The 25331-nt window shown below is 47.6% G+C and overlaps 1 protein-coding gene across 1 annotated transcript in view; it reads right to left on the bottom strand.

The window, feature by feature from the left end:
- The window catches only part of LOC8040864 (ras and EF-hand domain-containing protein homolog), a 71424-nt gene extending 48443 nt beyond the window's left edge, over positions 1-22981 (bottom strand). Inside the window, exon 1 of the mRNA XM_029970569.4 lies at positions 22521-22981. Coding sequence (XP_029826429.2) covers positions 22521-22951 — 431 coding nt within the window. The 5' untranslated portion in view covers positions 22952-22981. The remainder of the gene's footprint in view (positions 1-22520) is intronic.
- Between the last annotated feature and the right edge of the window lie 2350 nt (positions 22982-25331).

The raw sequence follows: 25331 nt of genomic DNA, 5'->3' as shown, positions 1-25331 counted from the left end.
GCCGAGTCGGTGGTCGCTATGTATGGGGCCCCCGACTAGGGGCTCCAACTGTGTGTACTAGAGCCCATACCTGCAATAAAGTTTATTCATTCATTCATTCAAGCCCAGATTTGAGTAGAAGCCCCGCCTTCAACACGCGCAAGTTTCCTTCTGACTAGCGTTGGCTGTTGTGCCCATGACGAAGTGTTACCACCAGGGTGGAGAACTAAAATCAAGATTATTTATATCTAGAATTAAATCGTAATTTAATTCATGATTTAGGCCAGTTTTAGTCACTATGATGATTTGCATTGGACCTTCCCCGCAAGAAGGATCACCAAAATGTTTTGCATTCAGCGTGTGTTTATAATTTGATACTTTTTTGGGCGCATTTGTTTTGTGTTTCAAGCAAAGACAAATTTAGCAAGAAAGCTTTATACAGGCTGAATACGAAGAAATGCACAATTCTGAGTTAATCGGAGCGTTGAGCTTGATTTCTATTTTAGCTCTAACGTCTTTCTGCAACAAAATCAAAACGCTAAAGAAACAACGAAGAACCAGAAAAGTAATTTCCCATTGCAGGCAAGTTAGAACTTTAAAAATATAATAATGCTTGTTTGTTTTCTTGTTTGTTTGTTTTTGCTCTTAGTAAAATGAAGCTGTTCTTGTACAAGTATGGGAGGGGAGGGGGGGGAGGGCAGCAGTTAAAAGTTGTTATTCACTGTAAACTGTACTTTACAATCACACTCATTCTTTCTTCCGCATGGTTATCAGTGATCGAACGAATTGATCAATCAATCTGCAGTGTCGTAAAATGCATCCAGTGCTAAAAGTCACCCCTTTCTAGCTACCTTTATTTAAATCATAATATTTTATTTAAATCAAAAAAGCTGGTTTCATAATTTTTTTTTTATCTTTTCTCTTTTGTTTTCTATTTTGGCTACCAAAAAGAAGAAAGCTTGCGTTGAAGCAGAGCAGCTACTGATAACCTTTCGCGGAATATGGACCATTCCAGAAAAGAGCTTCTTGCCGGCGCCATTTAAACAGCGTTCGCGCGTATGGCGCGTGTTTTGCTCACTTTCGGAGGTCACTGCGAACGCGCGCGTGCGTGTTCTGGGCCGTGGAGGCGCTGCAGAGGCGGGGATTTCCATACGCTGGAAAGGTTATGGACCAACAATCTGTTTACAAACAAGCCGGCGTTTGCACGCCCAGTCCAGGTGCGGGCACTGCGCCTGCGCCGAGACCAGCTGGACGCTCGTAGAGACTGAATCGTCTGCCATGCATGCGACGCGACGTCCGTCCGAGACGCGCGTCTTCCAGAGAGAGAGAGAGGGCGCGATTGACGTCACGTTATCCGCCTGACGTCACAGGGCCTCCCTGACGTCACCAGGTCGTGACATAGTAACGGAAATCTATGACGTCATGTCAGCTAGCGCAGTCATTGTTGTCCACTCGTCGTCCAGCTGGTAAGCCGGGATCGAGCAAGCCGTACACGACGTGGACAGGCCGCGTTCGTTCGTCGGCCATTTTTAGATGCCAGCATATAGATGAGATTGTTAAGAGAGACAGGGAAGGACTTTTTTTATACAAGGTGTCCCCGAAAAAAAAACTTATAAACTTTTTTTTGCGCGTATATGTGTGTGTGTGTGTGTGTGGTGTGTGTGTATGTATGTCTGTGTGTATGTGTGTGTATGTGTATGTGTCTCTGTGTGTGTGTGTGTGTGTGTGTGTGTGTGTGTGTGTGTGTGTGTGTGTGTGTGTGTGTGTGTGTGTGTGTGTGTGTGTGTGTGTGTGTGTGTGTGTGTGTGTGTGTGTGTGTGTGTGTGTGTGTGTGTGTGTGTGTGTGTGTGTGTGTGTGTGTGTGTGTGTGTGTGTGTGTTTTCCTACAACAATAAACAACTCATCGCCGAAAATTTCTGAAAATTTCATGGGGCCAATTTTGGCCGTTTTCGGTTTCTGACGCTATAGAGCTTCATGTATTCCAAAGCTTCGTCGGCCACCATTTTCCCATTGAAATGTTCAGACAATCTCTTTTAACTTTTGAATAAAATATCGGTTCATGTTCAAGCTTTGGCATCTGGTTCGAAACTCTGGCGCTACCTTCGGGCGGAAAATAAGCATCCGGCGGTGCAAAGTTTTTTTGTTTTTTTTTTAGTTAAACAAACCCTCTAATCTTTTTTTTTTTTTTTTTGTATTTTTTTCGGGGACACCTTGTACTGAGGCGGACTCTGAAGTTTACCGATAGCCAAACGAGACGGACAGCATTTGCGACACGACGTAAGGCCTATTGTGGAATACGCAAACACAGTCTGGTATCCGCATACAGCCGTCTAAGAATTCACAAACTGGTTGGCGTACAAAAACTCGCTGAGCAGTTTATATGTAATGATTTTAGATCGAACCCTTCTGTGTTGAGTTTGCTTCTATAAGCTGATGTTAGAGACAAGAGGGAAGATAGTTAGGTCTTCGTTACACGGACACACTTAACCGTAAAGACCCCAGGCTAGAGGTTGTACCGCACTGGCTAAATTTCTCATCTACAGCTGAGAGACAAGTCGCCCGCTGGTGCAGACTACGTTCAGGCTGTATAAACATACGCACATCCCAATTAGCCCCAGAACGCTGTCCAAGACTATTGGCGGTGAGATGTTTCGGTAAGGGGGGGCGGGGAGGGGCGGGGGGAGGGGGGGGGAGGGGGGGAGGGGGGGGGAAGCCGGAATGGAGCAGCGAAAGCGTCGCCGTCGCCAGCGCCGTATAACCTCCCAGTGATGATCATGCGCTAAAATGACCTTTAAAAAACAAAAAAAAAAAAAAACGCGCATTGCGCCGCAAGTTTTTTTTTTTTTTTTTTTTTTATGTTGATAGTGCGTAAATGGGTAATTGTAAGAGATTGGTGGAAATGGCAGTTTCGAGGGCGCTGAGTGCGTTTACTGGGCCAGAAAAAGTGACATTGACGAGAAAAATCTTCTTGAGACTGCGAACGTGGGTTGCGCTTTCGGGGTTGGGGTCAAAACTCCCAAGGAAGCGCGTTCACGGTTTCAACCGTCCAGCCGGTCGTTGCCGCGGCGGCGAAAGCAATCGAGAGAGAGAGGGGGTGCATTCTAAATTCCGATGTGACATCAACGTCACGTGCGTTGCCCTTTCAGTTACGAAGAGTCGCAAAATTCAACCGTGTGCTGAAATGAGATACTTGAATACATCTTTGCCTAGGAATTGTGATTGAAGAGTATTTGTAATGGTCACTGCCTACACTAGGGGATTATTTGTGGCTAGCGGTTAATTACAAGAGCTGCCAGTCATCGTGCCCAAGGTCATTGAAACAATTTCGGCCAAAGGCGTACCCTTATTTTCTTCCTATTGTTATGAATTCATGACCAAACTCTCTACATATACGGCACTGCGTGGCGCCCTTTGATGATTCCCTCTCGTGACGTCATTACCTCGCGAACAACAAGTTTGATGGTGTTTGTAATGAGCATAGTGGAAGCTTGAATTCATTGCGTTCTGCAACCAACACCGTCAAAATTTGCGTTCTTCAATTCTTCTTACTTCCGTCGATGATAAATCTTTTGCTTAGATCAATATCAGCATTCGGCCAATCGTGAAAGGCCGATCTGAGCGACGCTTCGGATCGCTCACGCCGCCAAAAGTGTGTAGCTACTTCTTTTTCTAACCTTCTCCCGAAACAAATAAAAAAAAATTATGATTCATTGCGCAATTTTTTTTACATATACTGAGGCATATTGTCGAATTCCTAAGTCATTAAAATCGCACTTCTTAGCTGGACGTTTTTGTACTAAAAATTACATATTTTCTTCATTTTTAACAATTGATACAACGTTCCACTGTTGTGTTGTTGTTGTTGTTTTCTTTGTGCTTTTTGTTTTTTACAATGCGTCCTGATTGTTTTTGAAAATCGAAGAAGTCAAAATGAAGAAAGTTTTGTACAGCAATCCGAAAGAAAAACTGTAATCACCGTGGATTTTCTTAAAGGGACACTGACAGGGTACTTATGCTCGCCGAGGTTTTTAGTTGTACGTGACATATGAGAGCTCAACTACCCAGAACAGAATTTGCGGCTTGAAATTCGGTTTTTTTCCGCCCGAAAACCGCCGATCAAGAACTGGCCGGTTCGAGTCTCGCTCACTCTCTTTTCCGCGGTCACGGGCCGTTTTCTAAGGTATCGATGCGACCACCAAATTTAATCAAAGTCGTGGGTCACTGAAGGCACACACTCAATATTAAAAATAGAAAAAAATATAAAACCCATTTTTTGTGGCTTCTAAAAAGCTGCAAATACGTTGATTGAAAAAAAATGTTCCACAGACAACCGGAAGCATTCTGTGCGTGCGTCGTTTCGCGTATCGTGGGACTCGCAGGGACGGCGATGGCAGCGGACGACGGGCGTGGGACCTCTATTTCAGAGCTGTCGTTCGCGGTACCGGCGAATTTTGTCTGCCTTTAAAAGAGAAATTTGGGACTGGTCAAAAGAATTGGTATTCATCCCGTACGACACGCCCGACCACCAAGCCGATTTGCACGAAGACGTCGCCGAGCCGTCGCTCCCTTCTTGTGGCTGAAGACATCGCTCGCGCAAACGGCAAGCGCGACGTGTCTACTTCGAGTTGAATATGCACGCGTACGATTTCTTTACTAGGTGAGAATGTTGCCAATGCGTGGTGCATCCCGACTTCGACCCGGGAGTGCTTTTGCTAGAGGAAAATCGGCAGCAAACTTCCCAACTTACAGTTTATCGGCTGAATTATTACTAAGGAAAAAGATACCTCACTTTCGATATGCCCCAGTAGCTCAGTGGGAAAGACGTCCCCTTCGCACCCGGTAGAGCCGAGTTCGATCCCCCGTGAAACTTTTTTTTTTTTTTTTCTAAATATTTTTTGATGTTTACATTTTTTTTTTTTACAATTATTACTGAAGAAACTAAAAAAAAAAAAAGAAACAAATGTTGTGGACGACACGCCGCAGAATTAGATGGTATGGGATATCCTTTTTGACACCTGCGAACTCAATGTAATCACTTTCCACAAAATACAAGGAGCATATAAATCAGGTAGCGTCCGCTTTCCGAGGTGCCCGTAAATGGTTTACAGGAATTGCAGCCAGCCATTGGTCCCGATCCCGTTGATCTTTCGGAAACTCTGTCGCACAATGCCACTTCTGTTTCGGACGCGGGACATGTGAGCCAGCTTTTCACGCAACATCTTGGGTGTATTCTTTTCGGAGCCGATCAAAATTCACCACGGGCACTCACTACTCATCTCCAACTCCTCAATGTACAAAACAACTCATCTTGGAGTAGAGAACAACGAGCGGAACATACATAACTGCAAAAGAATCCCACGGCGAGCAGTTCCCAAACACCGCATGTCGTCTGCTACCGGGAAGGAGAAAAAAAAAAAAACACACGGTCGGGTGTAGCCACGTGACTTCCGCCACTCACTCTCTTCTCTCCACTTCTCCGCCCTCCGTCGGGTTTCGGTTTCGGTTTCGAGCAGTTGCGCCTTTTGACTTTATTAAAAAAATACGCCACTCTGTTGCAAAATATTAATTGGGTAGTCCTCCGACACCATAATGAAGCGCCTGGCAAAAAATTTAAAAAAAAATTTTGGGGGGTGTCAGTGTCCCTTTAAAGCCCAGCCTATCCAGCCCACCCTGTCCACGCCAGAACGACAGCTCCACGCCGCGTTTAAAGGAGCCAATATGGCGACCATATGCGTCCCCAAGAAACGTGCGTTCTACGCGGTGTAATTAGGGAGAGCGATCGCTTCTAGTGTACGAAACAGCTGGACGAACCCTCACTACGGGGGTTTCCAACCTGAGGCCTATCCTCCGTTCACCCGTAAGCCGACAGCGCGGTGGGAGCCTCCCGATCGCAAGACCGACCAACGCTTCCTTTTCAACACTTGACCGCATCGCTGGCCGATTTCCCGATCCGCCTATACTCGTTGTATCCTAAAAAAAAAAAAAAAAATTAAAACGTCTTATACAGCGAAGTTGTTCAAGGCTAGTTTCCCCAGTTTCGTGTCCGTTAACAAATAAATCTCGACAGAACGCTTTGGACAGCTACCGCCATCTATGAGCGACGGCGGCACATTGTACAGCTCCGCTGCTCTACCGTCTTAACGAGAGTAAAAAGAAAAAAAAAAGCTGCAAGTTCCTTTTTATTTCTTTTTTTTTATTTTTATTTCGGAATGTTGACGCGTTGCGGAAATATTTAATGTTTGCAAAAGTTGATTGGCGAAGAGAGATTTTTTTTTCCTACGGTTTTGAGGTCAAAACGGGCACACGCCGAAGCGATGCGGAGTGCAAGTTCGTCTGCTTCTTTTGCAGGGGTTGTGGTGACGTCAGAAAGCCTCCGGGCTCTGATTATAAAAATAGTGGGTAGACCTCAAGGCAGCTTGCTTTGAAGTCTACCCATAACCCTTCCAATCAAAGCGAATCAGAACTCGGCGTTCTGACGTCACCACAACCCCTGGGAAAGAAGCAGACGAACTTGCACTCCGCATTGACCAGAGTCAGCCGCGAAGCAGACGACGCCTGATGGAAGACGCGCTAACGGCGATACTGACGCCGCATCCATAAGCAGCAATGCGTGGATCCACCGATGAAAACGTTTGGAGGGAATTGGCATAGGCTAGGTAGCATCGGTGGTAAGGTGTGTGTGAGTGTGGGGGAGGCGGGGGGGGGGGGGGGGGGGGGAGCGCGATTACGTGGCGAAAGATCGACGTAGGATTGGTCTATCGAGCTCAGAAAGCTCACACCACGCTGTCGACTTACAGCTGGACGGAAAAGTAGCTGCTTCTTCCCACATTTTCTTTTTTTTTTTTTTTTTTTTTTGCCCTTCTTCCAAGAAACGCGTTGACGTGTTTCACGTTTCCAGGAACGCTAGTGAGAAGACCTCAGGTCGCGGTTGATACAAATGGTTGTATAGTGTACGCCGAACCGGTCGTCCGTAGTGTGCCTAGAATGCCGAGTGCTTTCAACCGTTCGAGCAGGGTCACGCGGTTCGTGGGCAGCTGTTTGCAGTACGCGCCGCGAGAGGTGACAAAAACGTTGACCGTCTGCGAGTGTCTCCGACTTTCCGGGCCACCTTCCCCGCCACGCGAGAACGCGACGCGCTCGTCGCGACGCGACGAATCTGCCCAGGCCGGCGTCCGCCATTAAACTGCAAAACGCTCTTTCTGGTTTGAGTTGTTCCCTCTCTTAAATCGAGGCTCTCCAGCCGCCCGCTCTTCGCCAGACGGTACCTAGAAGAAGGCTCTTTTAAGGGCACTCACGGAGTCGTGACTGGGACACACCTGCGAGACTCGATCGAGGGCTCGTTCTCGAACACGAGACACACCACTTGCACGCGCACGCGCGCGCGCGTAGCGCGAAGGCGACAACGGGGGCGATTCGGGCGCGTATCCGAGTGCGACGTAGTCGATAAAGAACGAAATAAGCAAACATGTGCGCGCGTCACCGCTTTTTTTTTTTTTTTTTCTTAGAAAAGCGTTTAAATTACCTTGCCGCACAGGTTGCTTAGCGTGGGGTAAAAAGTTCTGTGATAATTAAACCCGCCGCTCCCAAGATTGCGAAGCGCCTCTCACGAGCAGAATCGAGTATTTCTCGGTCGCGTTTCCATTGTCTGTCATTACGCTTTTTTTGCGTTGCTAGCGAACGCTAAGCTGGCAGAATTTCATTGGGGCATATAAATGTATAAACAGAAATATAACGAGAAGAAGGAAAAAAAAAGCTACGAGAACGCCTTTTTGTCTTTTTAATAGGACACTGAAAGCGCAATCTGAATTTCTTTTCACACAGAAAGAATAAAAACACTGAAAATAGACGAGAAACAGACACTCAGTTCTTTCAATGAGCAACGATATTTATATGACGCCCATCACACTGCGAAAAAAACACTTGGATCATAGAAAAATGGAAAGACCCAAAATGTCTTCTTTTTTTCCCCAGTGTGATGGACATCATATAAAATGTCATGGCTCGTTGAAAAAACTGTGAGTGTCTGTACCCTCGTCTATTTTCAGTGTTTTTTTGTTTTGTTTTTTAATTCTTTCTGTGTGAACTCTAGTCTATCCAACGCGCTCTGCTACGTGTACCTGAAGTTCTTTGTTTAAAAACGAAATTGATATAACTCCTACAGACGTTGTCTTACCTCGCGTAGACAAATATGTACTGACAAACGCTTCTAAACGACCGCCGTGACTCGTGCATGATCGAACGCTACGGCGCCGCTTTGTACCCAACGCATACATCATGTGGTCGCGTCTTACCAATGCGCTCGCGCCCCCTGGCCGAGAGCAACGGGCCCTTAGGACGGGAGCAAGACAAAGTTTTCCGCGTTGTTCCTATGCCGCGTTACGTATAGTTCTGTAGAGAAAGACATACGTAAAGCGACTACGTCTGACGAACTCCAAAATCAAACTGGTCTGGCTTTTTAATTGCACGCAGTCTTCTTCTTTTCCCAGTGGCTATCGCAGCAGTTCTTACCAGATTTCGTTGTCGGAGGAACATTTGCGGTGACTTCTGGCGTATGAAACAGGTACGTCTTGATAAGATAACACGTTTAATTTACAAATCACCCCGTATGTGTCTTATTTCTCTATATAAAGGATAAAATTAAAAATGCTTTGCGAGAAGATAGACTTCTCTCTTCTTTTTTTTTTTTTACTACGTTTGTTAAGGTGTTATTTTTTCAGACCTATATAGACCGAGCTAGCGAAGCTTTAGCAGTGCTCCAAAGCTGTCAAAGCTCCTTCGGACGGCAGCGTGTGCGAATGAGGCACAAGACGAAGCCGTGTGCTCTGGCAGCAGCGCGCAGCTGAAGCACTGAAGAAGCACAAAAATAGTTGAAGCCGACTACGTACTAAAAAAAGAAAAATACTATGGTTCAGTCAAACGCCACTTCATCCATCGCGTTGCTTGAAACCATTGTTGCCTATTATTATCCGACGCGGTATTTGATCTCACGGGAAAAGGTTTACCTTCCTCTCGTTACGTTAGAACGGTCCGCGACGGAGCAAAACGATGTCTCCAGGGCTTCCTGGCAGCGTATCTAGATCTGGTAAAGCCGGATATCGAATCGTAACGATCGCCAAGAAACCCTTTTCAAAACCCCGCCGAGCGACATTGGCGGCCGCCATTTTTGGCGAGCCCGAAGCGCGTGATTGGTTCCGAGTTCTCGTCGAACGCTGACGTAGCCCTCGTGTCCAATCAACGCTCAGAGTGGGAGCCCGAACAACGGCGGACTCGGATATTTCGCGGAGCAGCTACTAGATGGAGCGCATGCTTTTGAAAAGCTTTAATAATAATTAATAATTGGGTTGTGGAGATATTTATACAGCGTGTAGTTGGTCTGCCATTAAAGTTGCGACGAGTCACACGCTGTAGATGAGCAATTTAGCCAGTGCAGTACAACCGCTAGCCTGGGGTCTTTAACGTGCACCACGCAGTAGTGATACACGACCGCACGCCGGTCAATAGGGAGTTTTCGTAGATCGTTTTCGCCGTCCCGCAAGGCCCTCCGCAACCCGCTACGATAGCGGGAACTCCACGGTCAAGGCTATCGGCGCGCCGGCGCAGTAGCAACTTCTTCGTTGCGGAAGGCTTAGCGGAGGGGGCAACGCGGTCTACGAAAACTCCCTATTAATATGAGATCGAGCGCAGACACCAATTGGACACGAGCGGCGCGTCAGCGTTCGGCTAGGCCTCGCGTCCAATCAACGCATCGAAGGGGCGCTTGGCGTCGGATTTGGGCCCAATTGCCGAGTGGACGCCATTCGAGTGTGATGACGTTATAAGGAGGCAGAGGAGGCCGTTCACGGCTCTGATTCCGCTAGGCGGTATTATTATAACCATAGCCACTAACAAACTAAAAACAGCAAGTAGTTCTTTTGTTTGTTTGTTGTGTGTGTGTGTGTGTGTGTGTGTGTGTGTGTGTGTGTGTGTGTGTGTGTGTGTGTGTGTGTGTGTGTGTGTGTGTGTGTGTGTGTGTGTGTGTGTGTGTGTGTGTGTGTGTGTGTGTGTGTGTGTGTGTGTGTGTGTGTGTGTGTGTGTGTGTGTGTGTGTGTGTGTGTGTGGTTTTCAGGTGTCGCTGTCGTCGTGGCGTCCCAACTAAACTGACTGCCAAAGCTTCCGTTAATTGACTGCCAGGCTGGGAAGAGCGACTAGCAGCGGAACAGGTGTAGCTGCCATGACATATGCACCTGTAACACCGCCAGGATCGCGGTGGGCGACAAAGTGACACTTCTACGACGTCATCGAACGAAACTCGAGGAACCACTTTTGTTTTTATTTGACGTGGTAGACAGGTCAGTTAATTGGAGACGCGTTTCAGGCATCATATAGCACGACGGAAGGCAATAAGCGCGTGTTGGAGGCTGGCCAAGCGTCCCGAGCTTCATGCCACGCCAGTGAATAAACAGCTTACCAGCGCTTATTAATCGGCGTCTGGTGTTCCTCAAAAAAAAAAAAAAAAAAAAAAACTAAAACACGTGCTTCAGTGATGTGATTGGCCCGAGTCCTTTCGGAGCAGGTTTGGGAGCAGCCAGAAAGTTCAAGTTGGAGAAGCGAAAATTGCTTTCTGGAGCATAAAAGGGCGCACTTCATTTTCGCTCGAATACCACAGCAAATGTTACGTTAAGATTCGGGTTTTGGTCTTTCCAAATAAAGGGGAATATTTACTTGGTGTTCTACCGACTTATGTAAAAACTTTTCTGAGCGTCGATTTCACGGCAGAAGTGATTCCCTCAAACGCAGAACTAGTTGTATAGTCGCGTGTAGAAGCGGGAGGCACGGTAACAAGATAACGATTGAGGAAGGACGGCACGAACTGCTGGAACTTGTTTTTTTTTAGGTATACGGAATCCTACTGTAATAATGTTCGAAAACAATTATATGGAGCGCCTAATCTTGTTTCGTTCAAGTTATTAGCGGCGAGATGTTTCGGTGGCGCCCTCGTTCGGTTACCTTTCGTGACGTCATTACCTTTTGAGCAACAAGTTCGATGGTGTTTGTAATGGGCACGGTGGAAGCATGAAATCACAGCGATCACAAAGCATCACTGCCAACACCGTCAAAATTGAAGTTCCTCCATTCCTCTTATTTCCGTCGATGAGACATCCTTTGCTGACGTCATAGTCAGCATTCGGCCAATTGTGGTGGGCCGACCACAGCGACGCTTTCGACAGCTCACGTCGCCAATAGAGGTTGTCATAAAGCTGCAACTCTTAAATCAGATTTTTTTTTTTTAAATTGTTATTTTATTACGAACTTTCATAACGTGTTTTATTATGAAACTTTATTATAACAAATATCGGCATGTCAACAATCGATATGCCTTCTTTAAAACGATCCGGCCCAACTCGTTCGGGTTTTCCTTAACCTTCCATCCACTGCTCCCGCTAATTTACTCCCGCCTGTACAAAAGTGATAACTAAACAAAACAGTTTACGCAAAAGAATAAACATATACAAAATATAAATCCAAATCTAGCATAAAAACCTTCTAACAATACCGAAGTCTGATAAATATTTCGCGTGAAAAGAGATCGCCAGGACCATTGGCAGTTTACCACATATACTGTATACTTCGTTCCAGCTCAAAACGCAGCCGACGCCGGGAGCTGATAGAACCAATCAGACAGAGTAAATGTTGCACCATCATGGTGTTTTTTTTTTTTGTTTTTTTTTGCGGACATTTAGTTTTTATTGCCAGGATCGCGACATCCAACAGCACGACATACTCGCTCCTGTGACGTCATCTTTTGCAACTTCAGGACCACTCCTCATGTATGGGTGGACGTAAGACGCGAACCACGCAGGTAGGAGACGCGTTTTCCGCACATCGCAGTATTTCCGCGCTCGGTGCTCAACGTGTCGAACCCTCGGTCTCCGCACCCAATGACCGGACATCGTACTTGCCTCTAAAAAAAGCAGGACCGACAATTAAGCTACGTTCGCATTGACCTTTCGGTTCTTCCTTCCGAACAAACTCGATTCTTACATGCTTGGTCACGTGATCCTCCCGGTACGCAACAAAAACTTGAAAAGCAAAAGAAACAAAGCTGAGCTTTACTCACGAAGTACAATACCCTATTATAGTTTCTACATACGACGAGAGTGACGTCCGTGCACATTCGTATCGGCAGACGACGCAATCTCGTTGGCTGCGGAGGCTAAGACATTCGGGGTACATGCCCTTCACGCCCTGCGTTTCACTGACTATACGGGGCGCAAGTGTCGTCTGCTTCTTGCACAGGGATTGCGATAATGCCAGAACGGCGAACTCTCATTGGCTGATCGAAAATGAAAATAGTGGGTAGACCTCGAGGCATCTGGTATTTGTGGTCTACACATTATCCTTCCAATCAAAGCTAATCAAAGATCGGCGTTATTCTGACGTCACCGCAGCTCCTGCTCATGAAGCAGACGACTTGCTCGCCGCATAGCAGGTTCTCGAGCTACGGATACGCGGTGTTTCATTTCATTCTTTAGTAACGTGTGGGTATCAGCTTGCGCGGCCTAGAACCCATGGAGTGTCAAAAAAACGCTGTCGCCAAAGAAACAACCGCTTTATAAAGTTATAAAGCGGTTGTCTCAATTTATAAATAAAACGTCACGTGTCTTACTTTTTATTGGGAACGGTAACGCGTTTTTCTTTTTGTTTTTTAGGTAACGTAAGCCGGTTACTTGGTCCTTTCTTTTGTCAGTAACAAGTCACGTATTTTGTTACTGGTTCACGTTAACAACTACACTACTGTATTAAAGAGCCTTTAGGTCATTACATTGGCGTAAATGAAAGTACGAAGTGGAAAGAAGTAAAAAAATGTAAAAAAAATGAACATGATTATATTCTTGGGAAAAACAAATTTAAACGAGCTATTCGAACAAACAAAATAAAGAGCACAATAACACGTAGAGGGGACACACACTGCAAAACAAAACTTCATCATACCTCGTTATGTATGCATTATTTAGAGCGCGAGTAAAGATCTCGGATGAAGTTTATTCGTTTATTTACTCCCATTGAAGTACAGGGGGAGGCCGTAAGGACTGACAGATTTGTGACGCCTCGCAAAATTCGAATTTCGAACATCGGGTTCGAATGAAATGCGAACAGTGACAGAACTTCCAGCTCGCCACCGACGCAGCGTCGAAGCTCGGGTTGTGCTGGGCGAGGTTCAAACGCATCGGAGTCAGACGCTCACCCTCGCAGCGCCACAATCTCCACCCCGCAGTTCACTCCAGGGGCCCTAAACTCGTGGAACACAAAGTTGCAGCCCAAAGTTCGCGGAGCGCGCCGATTGGACGCCGGCAACAAAAGCGCCAAGTCATCGCCGTGATTGTCCAATCGGTGCGCTCTCTCAACTTCGGCCCCAACTTTGAGTTTGACGAGTTTAGGGCTCCAGTGTTCGCATTTCATTCGAACCCGTGGTTACATAGCTAGAATTGAGCATGCGAACGCAGTTTCGCCGGAAGTTTTATGTTGCTGTTTGTAGAGGTCAATTCTGAGGTAGCAAAATATTAAAAATAAAGCAAAATCGGAGGCCGTGCATTTCCTATCTCCTATACCAGCTTGTCTGTCGTCTGCTCACTAATTTATGAGCTCGCTTCCGGGTGGTTTGCTGAACGGAAAAACGCTAAAAACCAATAGCAGAGGCTAGTCATGAGCTAGATAATTGCGATAAATAATGCTTTTAACGAAATATACGAACAATGACCACCTGGAAGTAAGCTCACGGACCAGCGCGCAGACGACGAACATCCGGTATATACGGCATAGGAAATGCACGACCGTACCCACATGACAAGGAAACGCTGACGGCGTCCGTCTGTGGACAAAACAGTGGAAAGGGAAGCGCGCCGCGTAGTGAGGAGGAGCCTAGTGAAGGACAAAGGCGAGGGATGGTGACGTCACGGGGCGGAAGCCAATAAGCGCGCGCGGATGCTGGGGCGAGCCTGAACTTGCAGATGTGCGCGGAGCGGGTAAGCCTTGGTTCGCGCTACAACACGGAGTTGGAACCAAGTACTAGCGCTGGTCCAAGTGGGAGAAAAAACATTAAAGGAAAATCCATCGGTGGATCCTTAGGAAATGCGTTAGCCTGACCCTTGGGAAAGGATAACATTGTCCCCGTAACGAAGCCAATAAGAGCCAGCAAGAAATAGAGGAAGCAAAAGAGAAAGCAAAAACAGAAAGCCATAACAGGAAAGTGAAAAGGTCAGCGTTTCCGAAATGTGGCACGTGTGTGGCATTTCCCAATGGTGATGCTAGCGCATTCCCCAAAAATCCGCCAAGAGGTATTTCTTTAATTTGTTTAATATTTTACAAGGTCTGACTAGAGCTCTAAGAAGAAAAAAGAAATAGACATAAAACTTCTTGCGAAACTACGTTCGCGCGCCAAATTTCAGGTACGTAGGCTTGGAATTCGAATTTAGCGAGGCACGCCGAATGCGTTTGTCCTCACGGCTACACCCTGTACGCACTGGCAATGTACTCACTGAGAGCTTAAGAAACGCAGAAGGTGGCTTTTTATGATCACGTTTGTTGCTTCGTAATTCCTTCCTCGTACTTCCGTTCGGCAGATGCCGAAATCTGATTGGCTACGGCACGATAATGAGATGCAGGGGACTGGGTACGTTCCCGATCCCGGTTCCGGCATGACGGTAACGGTAACGAAATTGCGGTAACCTTATCGCTATTATGGAAACGCTAGAGGTATTAGGATAGAGTTATTCGGAGCTTCCTGATGATAAGGTCGGACCACGCCCTGGAGAGTTTCGCTTTTCCCGCTCCTCTAAGAGCCCTCCCTGGCAAAGGCCGATATAGTATGTGGAATAAAAATAAAATTTAAAAACAAATCTCGGATACCGTTTAGGTTAGACGCATTGCCATCTAATAATAGTTCATCGAAAGAAAATACAGCTGCTTTGTTGTGGTCGCAGGAAATAAATTCTATGAGGTACAAGGCCCTACCAATGAAAACGAGCACAGTATACGGAAAAAGATAGCTTTTTTTTTTTTTTTAGCTTTGCTTTGGTATGAAATAATGCCGGACGCAGCAAATGTGGCTTTGCATCTGCTGCAAATGCAGCTGTGACCGTGATATGAGCTCTCAAGACCCAGAATCGATTCTAAAGCTGGGTCGTGTTCCACAATGTCGAATTACACATACGCACACAACACACACACACTTATAGATATATATCTCTATATATACGTGTATATATATATATAGAGAGAGAGAGAGAGCGAGAGAGAGAGATGCAGGGTAACGGTGACAAAAACCTGCCGCAGGTCGAAACGTGGAATAAAATCCTTCTGGTTTGTTTTCCACCGTCACCCTGCATCTCTCTCTAATACGCCTTCGGCCCCCAAGCCAACATGCTCCTGTGCATGTATGTATGTGTATATATATATATATATATATATATATGTATATATATTATTCAAGTCTATCCTCGCAGTCGGAATTGCAATCCTGAAATAATTGTTGGCATTTCCGAAAATGTCGGGTGTCCAGTGCATTTTCTACTGTACAAACTGTCACGGTAACCTTACTTTCTGTTTTTTTTTTTTTTTTTATTATTGCACATGTGAAGAACGTTCAAAACTGTAGAAGTATTTCGTTGGCTTATTATACTGTATACGTTCACGTTGAAACTGACACCGCAGATGTATTTATAATTTATAGCATGAAAGCGATAAAAACAAATCGAGGTTTGCGTTTTAAGCCGGCTGTCGAACCGAACCCGAACCGAAAACCGGAGCAAAATTGGGGACGTTTAGCAAACCGTTGCCGTGCTTCGCGTACCGCACTACCGGAGCCTTTGAAGCATATGCTTTTAAGCGCGCGCCCGCTGTCATGGTATTACCCGGGCGCGCACTTAAAAGCATATTTGCTTCAAAGGCTCCGGTGCATGGTGCGGTGCACGGAACACGGTAACGGTTCGCTAAAGGTCCTTATTTAACCCGAACAGGAACGGAACCGTAATTTCATGTGGCGGTTATCCGGTTCATTGGAAAACGGTTCGCCGTAATAAAATGTGAGCCGCGCCTTCTTGCGGGTGGCGTCGCGAAGTCTATTATATATTCGCGACGGTGGTGTGAGCGGTGCAGTCTTGACTAAACAAACGGCGGCGACGTGGAGCCCACTCTACTAATGAAACAAACAAGACTATTTCACGTCTCAGCACGATTTGACGTCGGCGAGTCGGCGCGGTGCCTCGAACTTTCCTGTTTGTGGCATTGGCTGCAGTCGTTAAGGCTGAGGCCCAACGGCGGCCCTCCTGAAGAAGATTAAAATTTGACCCCTGGATGGCGACACCGATTCGTGTGGCCGAGAAACTGTGGTACGGCTAGCGGCACCGATTTCCCTACTAGTCCCCTGTGCACGTTCACCGCGTGCTCTCCGCCGCGTCCCGCGGTTCCAACGCTGCCCACTTTGCCCCGCTAGCCTAGAGCCACTAAATAGGGAGTTTTCGTAGACCGCGCTGGCCCCTCCGCTAGGCGTTCCGCAACGAAGAAGTTGCTACTGTGCCTGCGCGCCGATAGCCTTGATTGTGGAGTTCCCGCTATCGTAGCGGGTTGCGGAGGGCCTTGCGGGACGGCGAAAACGTTCTACGAAAACTCCCTAATAGCGAGTTTTAGAATGGGGGGCCCCAAAGCTTCGCGTGCCCCAAACAGCTCTGGGCATCGCAATGGGTATGCTCAGAAGTTCTGCGCATGCTCAGGGGGACTCCCCAAGCTGTTTGGGGCACCTAAAGCGGTGGGGCCCCCTATTCTAAAACTCTCTAATGAGCTGCCTCACTCAGATGACCAACCGCTAAAATGTGTAATATCGAATTAACCCCAAGACAACTTTTTGTACACAACGCTGTTGTGCATATAACTCAATAAACTGTCTCCCGACCACAGGAAGAAGGTGAAGCGTACCAAATGAGAGGAAGAGAAAGTTTGTCAGTCATGGCTGCGCCCATGCACATCCGCTTCAAGGCGTCTATATGTCAAGGACAACTTAAGTTTGTTTGCCAGAAGTTCGGATACCTTCTGTTGAAAACTAACGGCACTGCATTTGTACTACGAGACAATGTTTGCTTACTTTTGCCATTTTTATTCAATTTCACGCTAGCCTTACAACAAACATTGAAAATCACGCTTAACGACATTTGGCACACATTTTGAGTCTGACTGTTGCAAGTATCAGAAATAAAAACCGAGCAGGTGTCGTTGAAATGGATCGAGAATTCACTCTCATGAAGTCTATAATGGCAAGATTTCTAGCTCTCAATATAAGATGAAAATTAAAAAAGGGCCATGGTATGCCAAGCAAGCACTCTTTATCTACACCTTCTAAAAACTAAGCTCTGCCCATTTGTACCACTAAACCATGTGCGGCCGAAAACGTCACTTTTCACATGTTCCCAGCGAGCAGAATGTTTAATATACTCCTATATATTTTATATCAAGATAAAGACCATTTTCTATTCTATATATTCGCATATTATAAATATTTCTAGAAAACAACCAAGCGTAAGGACACTAATTCAACGGAGTGTAGCGCACGATCTGCTAAGAGTCCCTAAAGACAGTATTCACTGGCGGCCATAGTTGTGTACGCGGTTTCTAAGCACGTCGGGATAGCGAGCTTCCAGAGTTATTTTGCAACGTGCATTATATGAGCTCTTTTTAACATGCGTAGAGTGCCTTCATACACATGCGCGCTTTTGCTTGAGTGGTGACATCTCAGCCATTTTTCCGCCCAGTCGTTTTTTTTTTTTGTTGTTTTTTTCATGCATCTTGAAGCGCGCGCAATCCGGTGTCACTGAGCTCGAGCGCGTAGCTTTGGCTAATGCACAGACGCCATTTTACCGCCCAAGTCACGCACCGAGTGCTCGAGAGCGTCACGCGCTGGGACATTCAGGGCAACAATGGATGTCTTCACCCTCAGAAAAACAGACATCTAGGCAAACTATGCTCTAAACAGCGCCCTCACATTTTAGCTTCAGTAAACACCCTCAATATACCATTTGCTATATTACACTAGCATCAAGGAGAATGCAGGGATTGGTGTTCCACGCGCCACACGCGCACGCCTTCCACGTATAAAATATTCGAAAAACAAATAACCAAAGTAAAGCGTTGACGAACGCGCTTGCAAGATGCCATTTGTTGTAGGTTTTTGCTTAAGAAAATTTACTACTTCTGAGGCCAGCACGTGCGGCGTGGGGAACACCAATCCGTGCATTCTCCTTAATGCTTGGGTAATATATAGCAATAGGACTATTGTGCGTGCCAGCTGATTGACTCCACATGTCAATAGGGTACCCTGAGCGCCTGCGTGACCACTTGATTTGCGTAGAACGACGTTTGCGATAGAAGTTCAAGATCACAAAACAAAAATTGAGCATATACAGGGTGTCACAAAAGAAAATTTACGCGGTCTTTTTTACCTCAAAAATAAACTAGGCATCGCCGAACGCTCACTCTCCGCCCAAAGGTAGAGCTAGAGGTCACAACCAGCTGCCCAAGTTTCAGCCCGATCCGATAACTTATTCAAAAGTTATAAGTGATTTTCTGAAAATTTCAATGGGAAAATAGAGCTCATTTTTGCACGTTTTCGGTTTCTGGTGCCATAGATCCCTATGTGTTCGAAAACTCCATCGGCTGCAATTTTCCCATTGAAATTTTCAGAAAATCACTTATAACTTTTGATTAAGTTATCGGATCAGGCTGAAACTTTGGCAGCTGGTTGTGACCTCTAGCTCTACCGTTGGGCGGAGAGTGAGCGTTCGGCGATTCCTAGTTTGCTTTTGCGGTAAAAAAGACCGTGTAAATTTTCTTTTGTGACACCCTGTATTTGTTTTGCTGTCCTAGTTTCCGTAGCACGGCTCCTGTATATCCTTTTTTTTATTATTATTATTGCAAATGACGTTGTGTTGAACTCACTTAACAACTGGTAGCTGGAGACTTTTATTTTTAAGAACCGGTTGGAACCGGTTCGCGCTTGGGGAAACCGGAAACCGGACCGTTATTAGGGAGTTTTAGTAGACCGTGTTTCCCCCTCCGCTAGACCTCCGCTACGAAGAAACCGCCACTGCGCCTGCGCGCCGATGGCCTTGGCTGTAGAGTTCCGGGTAGCGGAGGGGCTTAGCGGAGCGGGAAACACGGTCTACTAAAACTCGCTATTTTTAGAATCAATCACAGTACCGGAACCTAACCGGAATAAAATGCAAGGTTACTAAATTCGAACCCGAACCGAACCGGAATAATGACGGGTTCGACACCCTGCTTTTAAAAACCTTTCAATGTTTGTGTGTTTGTTTGTTTTTAATACGTTTTTTGTTGCAGGTAGAAAAAGTATCGTCCTTTTCTTTCGAGTTATCGTGTACAGGTTTGCCACTGTTCCTAAAGCCGCGGTCACGCTGCTAACACATCGTACCAAAGACAGTCTGATTACACTGTCTGAGGTATGTTTCCTCCTTGTATCACGGACGTTTGTCATATTCGCCATACAAAACCTGTCTGCAGAAACGTTCGAAGCACAGATATGTAGGAAGCAAAAATGATTGGAACGCGCTTGAGGCGCGCCCGCAGATCCTTCTGTCTTCATTTCTGCAGCGAACGCCGCGTCCTTCAGCATGAAGTGCGAGCAGAGGGACTGAGGCTCAAGGAGGTTATAAAACACGGTGTGGTCACATGTAATCCAGAAACTTTTTTTTAATGGCTTAGCGTCAGTACTCACATGACAGGGGAACGCTGACGGCGCCCGTCTGTTGATAAAACAGTAGAAAGGGAAGCGCGTCGCGTAGAGAGGAGGACAGTAGAGAAGGACAAAGGCGAGGGGGAGGTGACGACACGGGGTGGAAGCCAATGAGCGCGGGGCTGCTGGAGCGAGTGATTACCCAAGCAGCACAGATCTGGCCAATCATTGGCCAATGGCTGGAAATGGTCCTTTGGCCAGTGGCCAGCCATTGGCCGATGGCCACTGGACATCAGCCATCGGCCAAGCATTGGCCGATGAATGGCCACTCTTTGGCCCTTGGCCAAAAGACCATAAAGACCATCGCCGATGAATGGCCACTCTTTGGCCCTTGGCCAAAAAACCATAAAGACCATCGCCGATGAATGGCCACTCTTTGGTCCTTGGCCAAAAGACCATAAAGACCATCGCCAGCCATTAGCCATTGCTTGTCCAAATTCCGCGCTCCTTGGGCATAAACTTGCAGCAGCGTCAGGCAGCGGATGACGATGCTAACCGTGCAAGGCGGGCGAAAGGGGGAGAGGAGCGGATGCAGCGCGTCTAGCCAATACCACCTAGAACACAAGGCCTGCGCGTTTCCTCCTCTAAACGTCATCACTATAGATCCCCTCAGCGCCCCCTAGCTAGCCCGGATGAGCAACATCGTCTGCTACATCGTCTGCTCCATCGCCTGCTTCAGTGGTTTGTGTAACAGATAACGAAACAGATGCTCACGCCGAGTGTCTCTTGCAAATATCATACGATGAAGTTAGACGTTCACGTGGAGCGTCAAATGCATGAGCGAAATTGCCTTACTGCTGCGCGAAGGGCTGAAAAGCCCTTCGTTCGACGCTGGACGCTGACACTGGACGCCATTGTCGAGGGCGCTGTTTATACCTCGGGTAGCTGCTTCGAAGCGTTCTACCGCAGAACGAGCGCGCGCGCTAGAAATGCGCGTCTCAAAGCCAGGAGCGCGTGCTAGCTCGCGCTCCTGGCCGAGGGAGCGTTCGCGTGCACGTCGCAAATGCACTGGAAGCTCGCTATCAGCTCGCGCTCAGCAGTCACGCACACAGCTGCGGCCGCAAGTGAATGCGACGTAGTTGCGACGCGGCCCCTACTCTCGTCAAGCTTCGGGGTGTTTGCCGCTTGGGGCGGGTCGGGGATCTACTAACGAAACGTCATGCGCAGGCCTTGTCTTCTAGGTGGTATTGGTCTAGCTCGGTTGGCCGAAATGCGACGCTAGAAGCGGCAAGCTGACGCGGGTCAGCGTACGACAGAGGCCGGAAAAAAATTAACGGAAGATCCATAGGAGGATTCTTAAAAAATGCGTTAGCATGTCCATTGGGAAACGCTAACACTGACCCCGTCTATATTCTAAGGGTAGAGATACTCATTGTTGTATCAAACAATGCGAAAACAACGATTAAAAAAATTATGTGTGACAAAAGTGTAATAAAACTACTATCCGAAAACAGCGCATTCATGCCGAGGGACACCAGAGTGTGTAAAGTTTACAACAACCATAGGACCAATCTGGCGATAAAATGACTGACCTGTTATTCCTCTGCAATAAAAGGGTGTGAACAAAGGCCTATCATACGCTTCTTTCCAGAGAAGCGAGACCTATCAAGACCTCATTTTCCAGAAAACGACGCCTGGTCATGGTCAGAAATTTCCCGGCGCATAGGGCTATTCTAATATTCCCCTTCTGCGCGCTTGCTACCTTCTTTGGATACGGGTTCTGACCGTGCGCAATTGCTCAATTCTGCAGAATGTCAAACGCCACGCATGCGTGACTAAGCATTTTTTTGCCTGAGTGATAAACGCCGGAGAAATTTACATCAGAACGGCACAACCACCGATGCACCTTTCCGGAAATACGCAGCGCCTCTAGTCGTCTATTCGGCGCAAAACGTCCTATCCGACGTGCAGCGCGTCAGGGAGCACTCATAAATACGAGGAGCGCGGTCCATGTTGTTTAAGCATTTGACAATTTCAGAACGCAAAAAAAGCAGGACGAAAACCAAACCGCATCGGTTTTATGATATCCGCTCTGCTTTCCTTGGGTTCTGAACTCGCCGCCGGTTCGAGCGTACACCGAAACGGCCTCAGAACCTCCCGCGCCGCGCAGTGCAATGTTGGATCGACGAGAGGCCTTGTGGGATGTTTCTGAAAGATCTAGTTGTTTAGCCTCATACGCCGTGACTGTACGGGGCGCGATCCAAAAATTCGGGACTAAGTCTTCTAACGTGAAAAGAAAAGGCAAAGCGGCGACGCGCGCGCAGCTGTCAAAGGCACGATCTCTATGTGTTACAACAAAGGGCGTCGTTTTGTGATCTTCTGAAGCTGATCTACACGAGTTCGTGCGACCACGTGCACGATAACGATAGCGATTTCTGCATTGGCTGCATACAAGAAAGAGAGCGAACATGAATTCTGCGTCAAACTCTCAAATCAGAAAAACAAAGACCTTTAAAATTATTCGGCAGACTTATGGCAGAAAAGCAGCGAGGTATGCGAGGTGTTTTGAGTGGCACTTGCGCTTCAAGAATGAAAGAACGTCACTGCAAGACAAAGATATATGTATGGGAACCTTCTCCGACCTGTCTCCGTGATGCAGTGGTGTTCTGCAGTTCTTGAAGCGTGAGTGGCACCCAAGACGCCTTGCAAGCCTCACGTGTTTTTCCGCCGTAAGCATGACGAATCATTTCAATGGTCTTTGCTTCATACTTCCCACCCTTTTAGATCGCACATCGTATAACATGCACAGGACTGTCGAACTTACTTGATCATGTTACCGGCCCTCACCAACTCCGTGGTGAGGTTCTGCCAAGCCTGGTGAGTGCTCCACACCTTGACGCCACCACCGTCTTCAGCTTTCGAGTTATTGTTCTCGACCTTGGTGTCAATGGACCCATCACTGAGTCGATGTCCGGCGGCGTCCATCATTATCGACGCCGTCGACGCCGGTGACGTGCCTGTGAGGTCGGCTGGACTTGCCGGAAGCTGCGTCAAGAAGTCCTTGAAACCCTTCTCGAAGTCCTGGAAATCGATCTTCCCGTCGCTGTCGTGGTCAAGGTCTTCGAAGATGGCGTCGGCGTCCTGGCTGCAGATGCTGAACCGATGGCACAGCTTTCGCAGTTCATCGCGGTCCAGATAGCCCGAACCTCGTGTGTCGCACGCCTTGAACAGCTGTTCGAGTTGAACGGTCGCCATGGGAGTTGCTGAGCCGAGGGCATCCGCCAATCAACTGCGTGCTGCAGAGTATTCTAGGGCCCCTCCGTGACTTCAGCGGTGGCCGCAAGCCATCCCGGCACAGCTGTTCCTGTGATCCTGGCTTCCACAAGATCTGCGGGAAAAGAATACCTATGAAAACCATTGACAGACTTTCTTAAAGGGCTTTAAATAGTCCTTTTTTCGAAATTCATTGTGGCCACTTTTATCACTATCACAAACTGAGGCACCACCAAAAACCCGGGGGTTACCCTTAATGCAGGTTCTAACTACCTCCCAGATCATGAGCGGGACACAAAGGCAGCCGCACTCAGAGGAAATGGAATCCTGGCAAAGAGAAATCTCTGAACGTCCAACAGGTGCGAGGTGATCCGAAGCCTGTGGAAGATGGTCCTCGTTCCAAGGATAGCTTTTGCAAATGGTGTGCTCGTGCTTAACAAGGGAGTACCGGAGAGGCGACAGAAAGATGTCGGAACGATGGCCCTAGTGGTCACAAAAGCAGTGCCCAACCAGGGACTCCAGGAGGACCTGGGCTGGCCTATATTTCAAGCTACAGAGGCCGGATCCAAGGCGAGTTACGAAAGCCGTCTCTAAGGACTGCAAGAGAAAAACTGGGCTCACTGCAAGCTGCTCTACATTGCATAGAGAGAGAGAGAGAGAGAGGGGGGGGGGGGGGCACCAAGTGGATCCAAAGCGTGCGAAGACTACGGCAGCGCTACCAATGTCTGGCGAACTGCTTGAGGTTGTAGGCAGGTGCAGAGACAAACCCGCAGAGCTCTCGGAAACCATACAGGCGGCAGGAATGAGAAGGTGGACAACTAGAATGAAGACCAAACCTTTCCTTAGACTGCACCTCAAAGAGAAGAAGGCCGTCGAGAAGGGGACGTGTTATGACAACTCGAGGGGTAGTGGGCTTCTCCTGCGGAGACCCGCATCGGGGCCCTACGAACTCGGCTCTGGAGCCACATTGACAGGAGAGGGCCTGCTCGCTTTGTAAAGTGCCGGAGGCTGAGCACTTGTTACCACGATGCCAGCGTATCGCGCCGGAGCCTCTGACGACGACTTTGTCGGTCCTCCCTGGTTCTCCTGGAAGGCGGCGAAGAACAAGAGATGCCCGACGGACTGGTTGAACAAGGGAAGCGAGCACAGCGGCAACGGGAGGACATTCGCTTGACTGCGGAGGTGACGAAGAGGCAACTGGAGGTGTGGTGGCAGGAGACGCGACAACGGGAGAAAAACACGGTGGAGCGTGCAAGTCTCCCCTAATTGGTCGGTAGTTGTTTATACAGCATGAGTTAAGCCTGTCAGAACATGGCGACATTGTTACCCATTGTAGAAGAGCAACTTAGCCAGTGCAGTACGACTGCTAGCCTGGAGTCTTAACCATGCACCCCGCAGTAGTGATACACGACCGCACGCCAGTACGATGCTAATCCGTATTGAAACGGGCAGGGGTGAGGAATAAGCTCAGGATTCTGGGTTCTGCAGCACGAGCATTTTCTCCGCGTGCTCCGAGCTGGTGTGCGCTAGCCCATGCACTCGGCCACCGATCCCCCAAGAAATGACACATCTGCCGTACCATAGCCTATGGCCGTACTAATGGCGGTCTTACGGTTACTGATATTGGAAGTAGTAGAAGATGCTCCGAAGCAGGCACGTAGCCGGGGGGGGGGGGGGGGGGGGGGGGGAAGGGGAAGGAGGCATGGGGCCCGCTCCGCTCCCTGAAATCTTCCAATTTGCTGGGACTTCCTCTCACCCCTCCCCCTCATAAAGCATTTTGTCATGGGCGGGCCCGAAACCAAATCCTGGCTACGTGCCTGCTCCGAAGCATATGATGCGAGGCGTGTGTACGATGCGACGCAGGAATTGAATACAAGAGCTGTATAAGCGTTCACTTTGACTTGGGTCTAGTCACTCTGTTGGCGGCACATAACCGACTTTGAAACCCCTTGAGAAGTTCATCACGGTGTCAATACGATTTGGTGCTTCGTTCCTACCGTTTGCATATTATCGCTATCGATACTGAGAGGTATAGAAAGAATTGCAAGGTAAAGAACAAATTCTCGTCAGCCGTTGACTAGTGAAAGTGATGATGCCTGGAAAAATACTACAGACTGCGGGTCAACTACAACCATTAGTACGGCAAAAGATAAACTGCTACTTGAGTCACCAGACGGCACTGAATTTCGGAAAGTACTACTAAATGCAGTTGTGACCAGTGCACACCGACACAACGGCGATGAACATCAGGGCTCTGTATAAACGAAAACTATTAACCATAAAAACTACCCTAAAAAAGTGTAAAAATTGTTATTAGTTCTTTATACATCCGCGTGGCAATTGGTTCATAAAAATTGACAAG

This window comes from Ixodes scapularis, unplaced genomic scaffold, assembly GCF_016920785.2.
Source record: "Ixodes scapularis isolate PalLabHiFi unplaced genomic scaffold, ASM1692078v2 PGA_scaffold12__126_contigs__length_90152505, whole genome shotgun sequence".
NCBI lineage: Eukaryota > Metazoa > Arthropoda > Arachnida > Ixodida > Ixodidae > Ixodes > Ixodes scapularis.
This window is presented reverse-complemented; position numbering and strand designations above follow the sequence as displayed.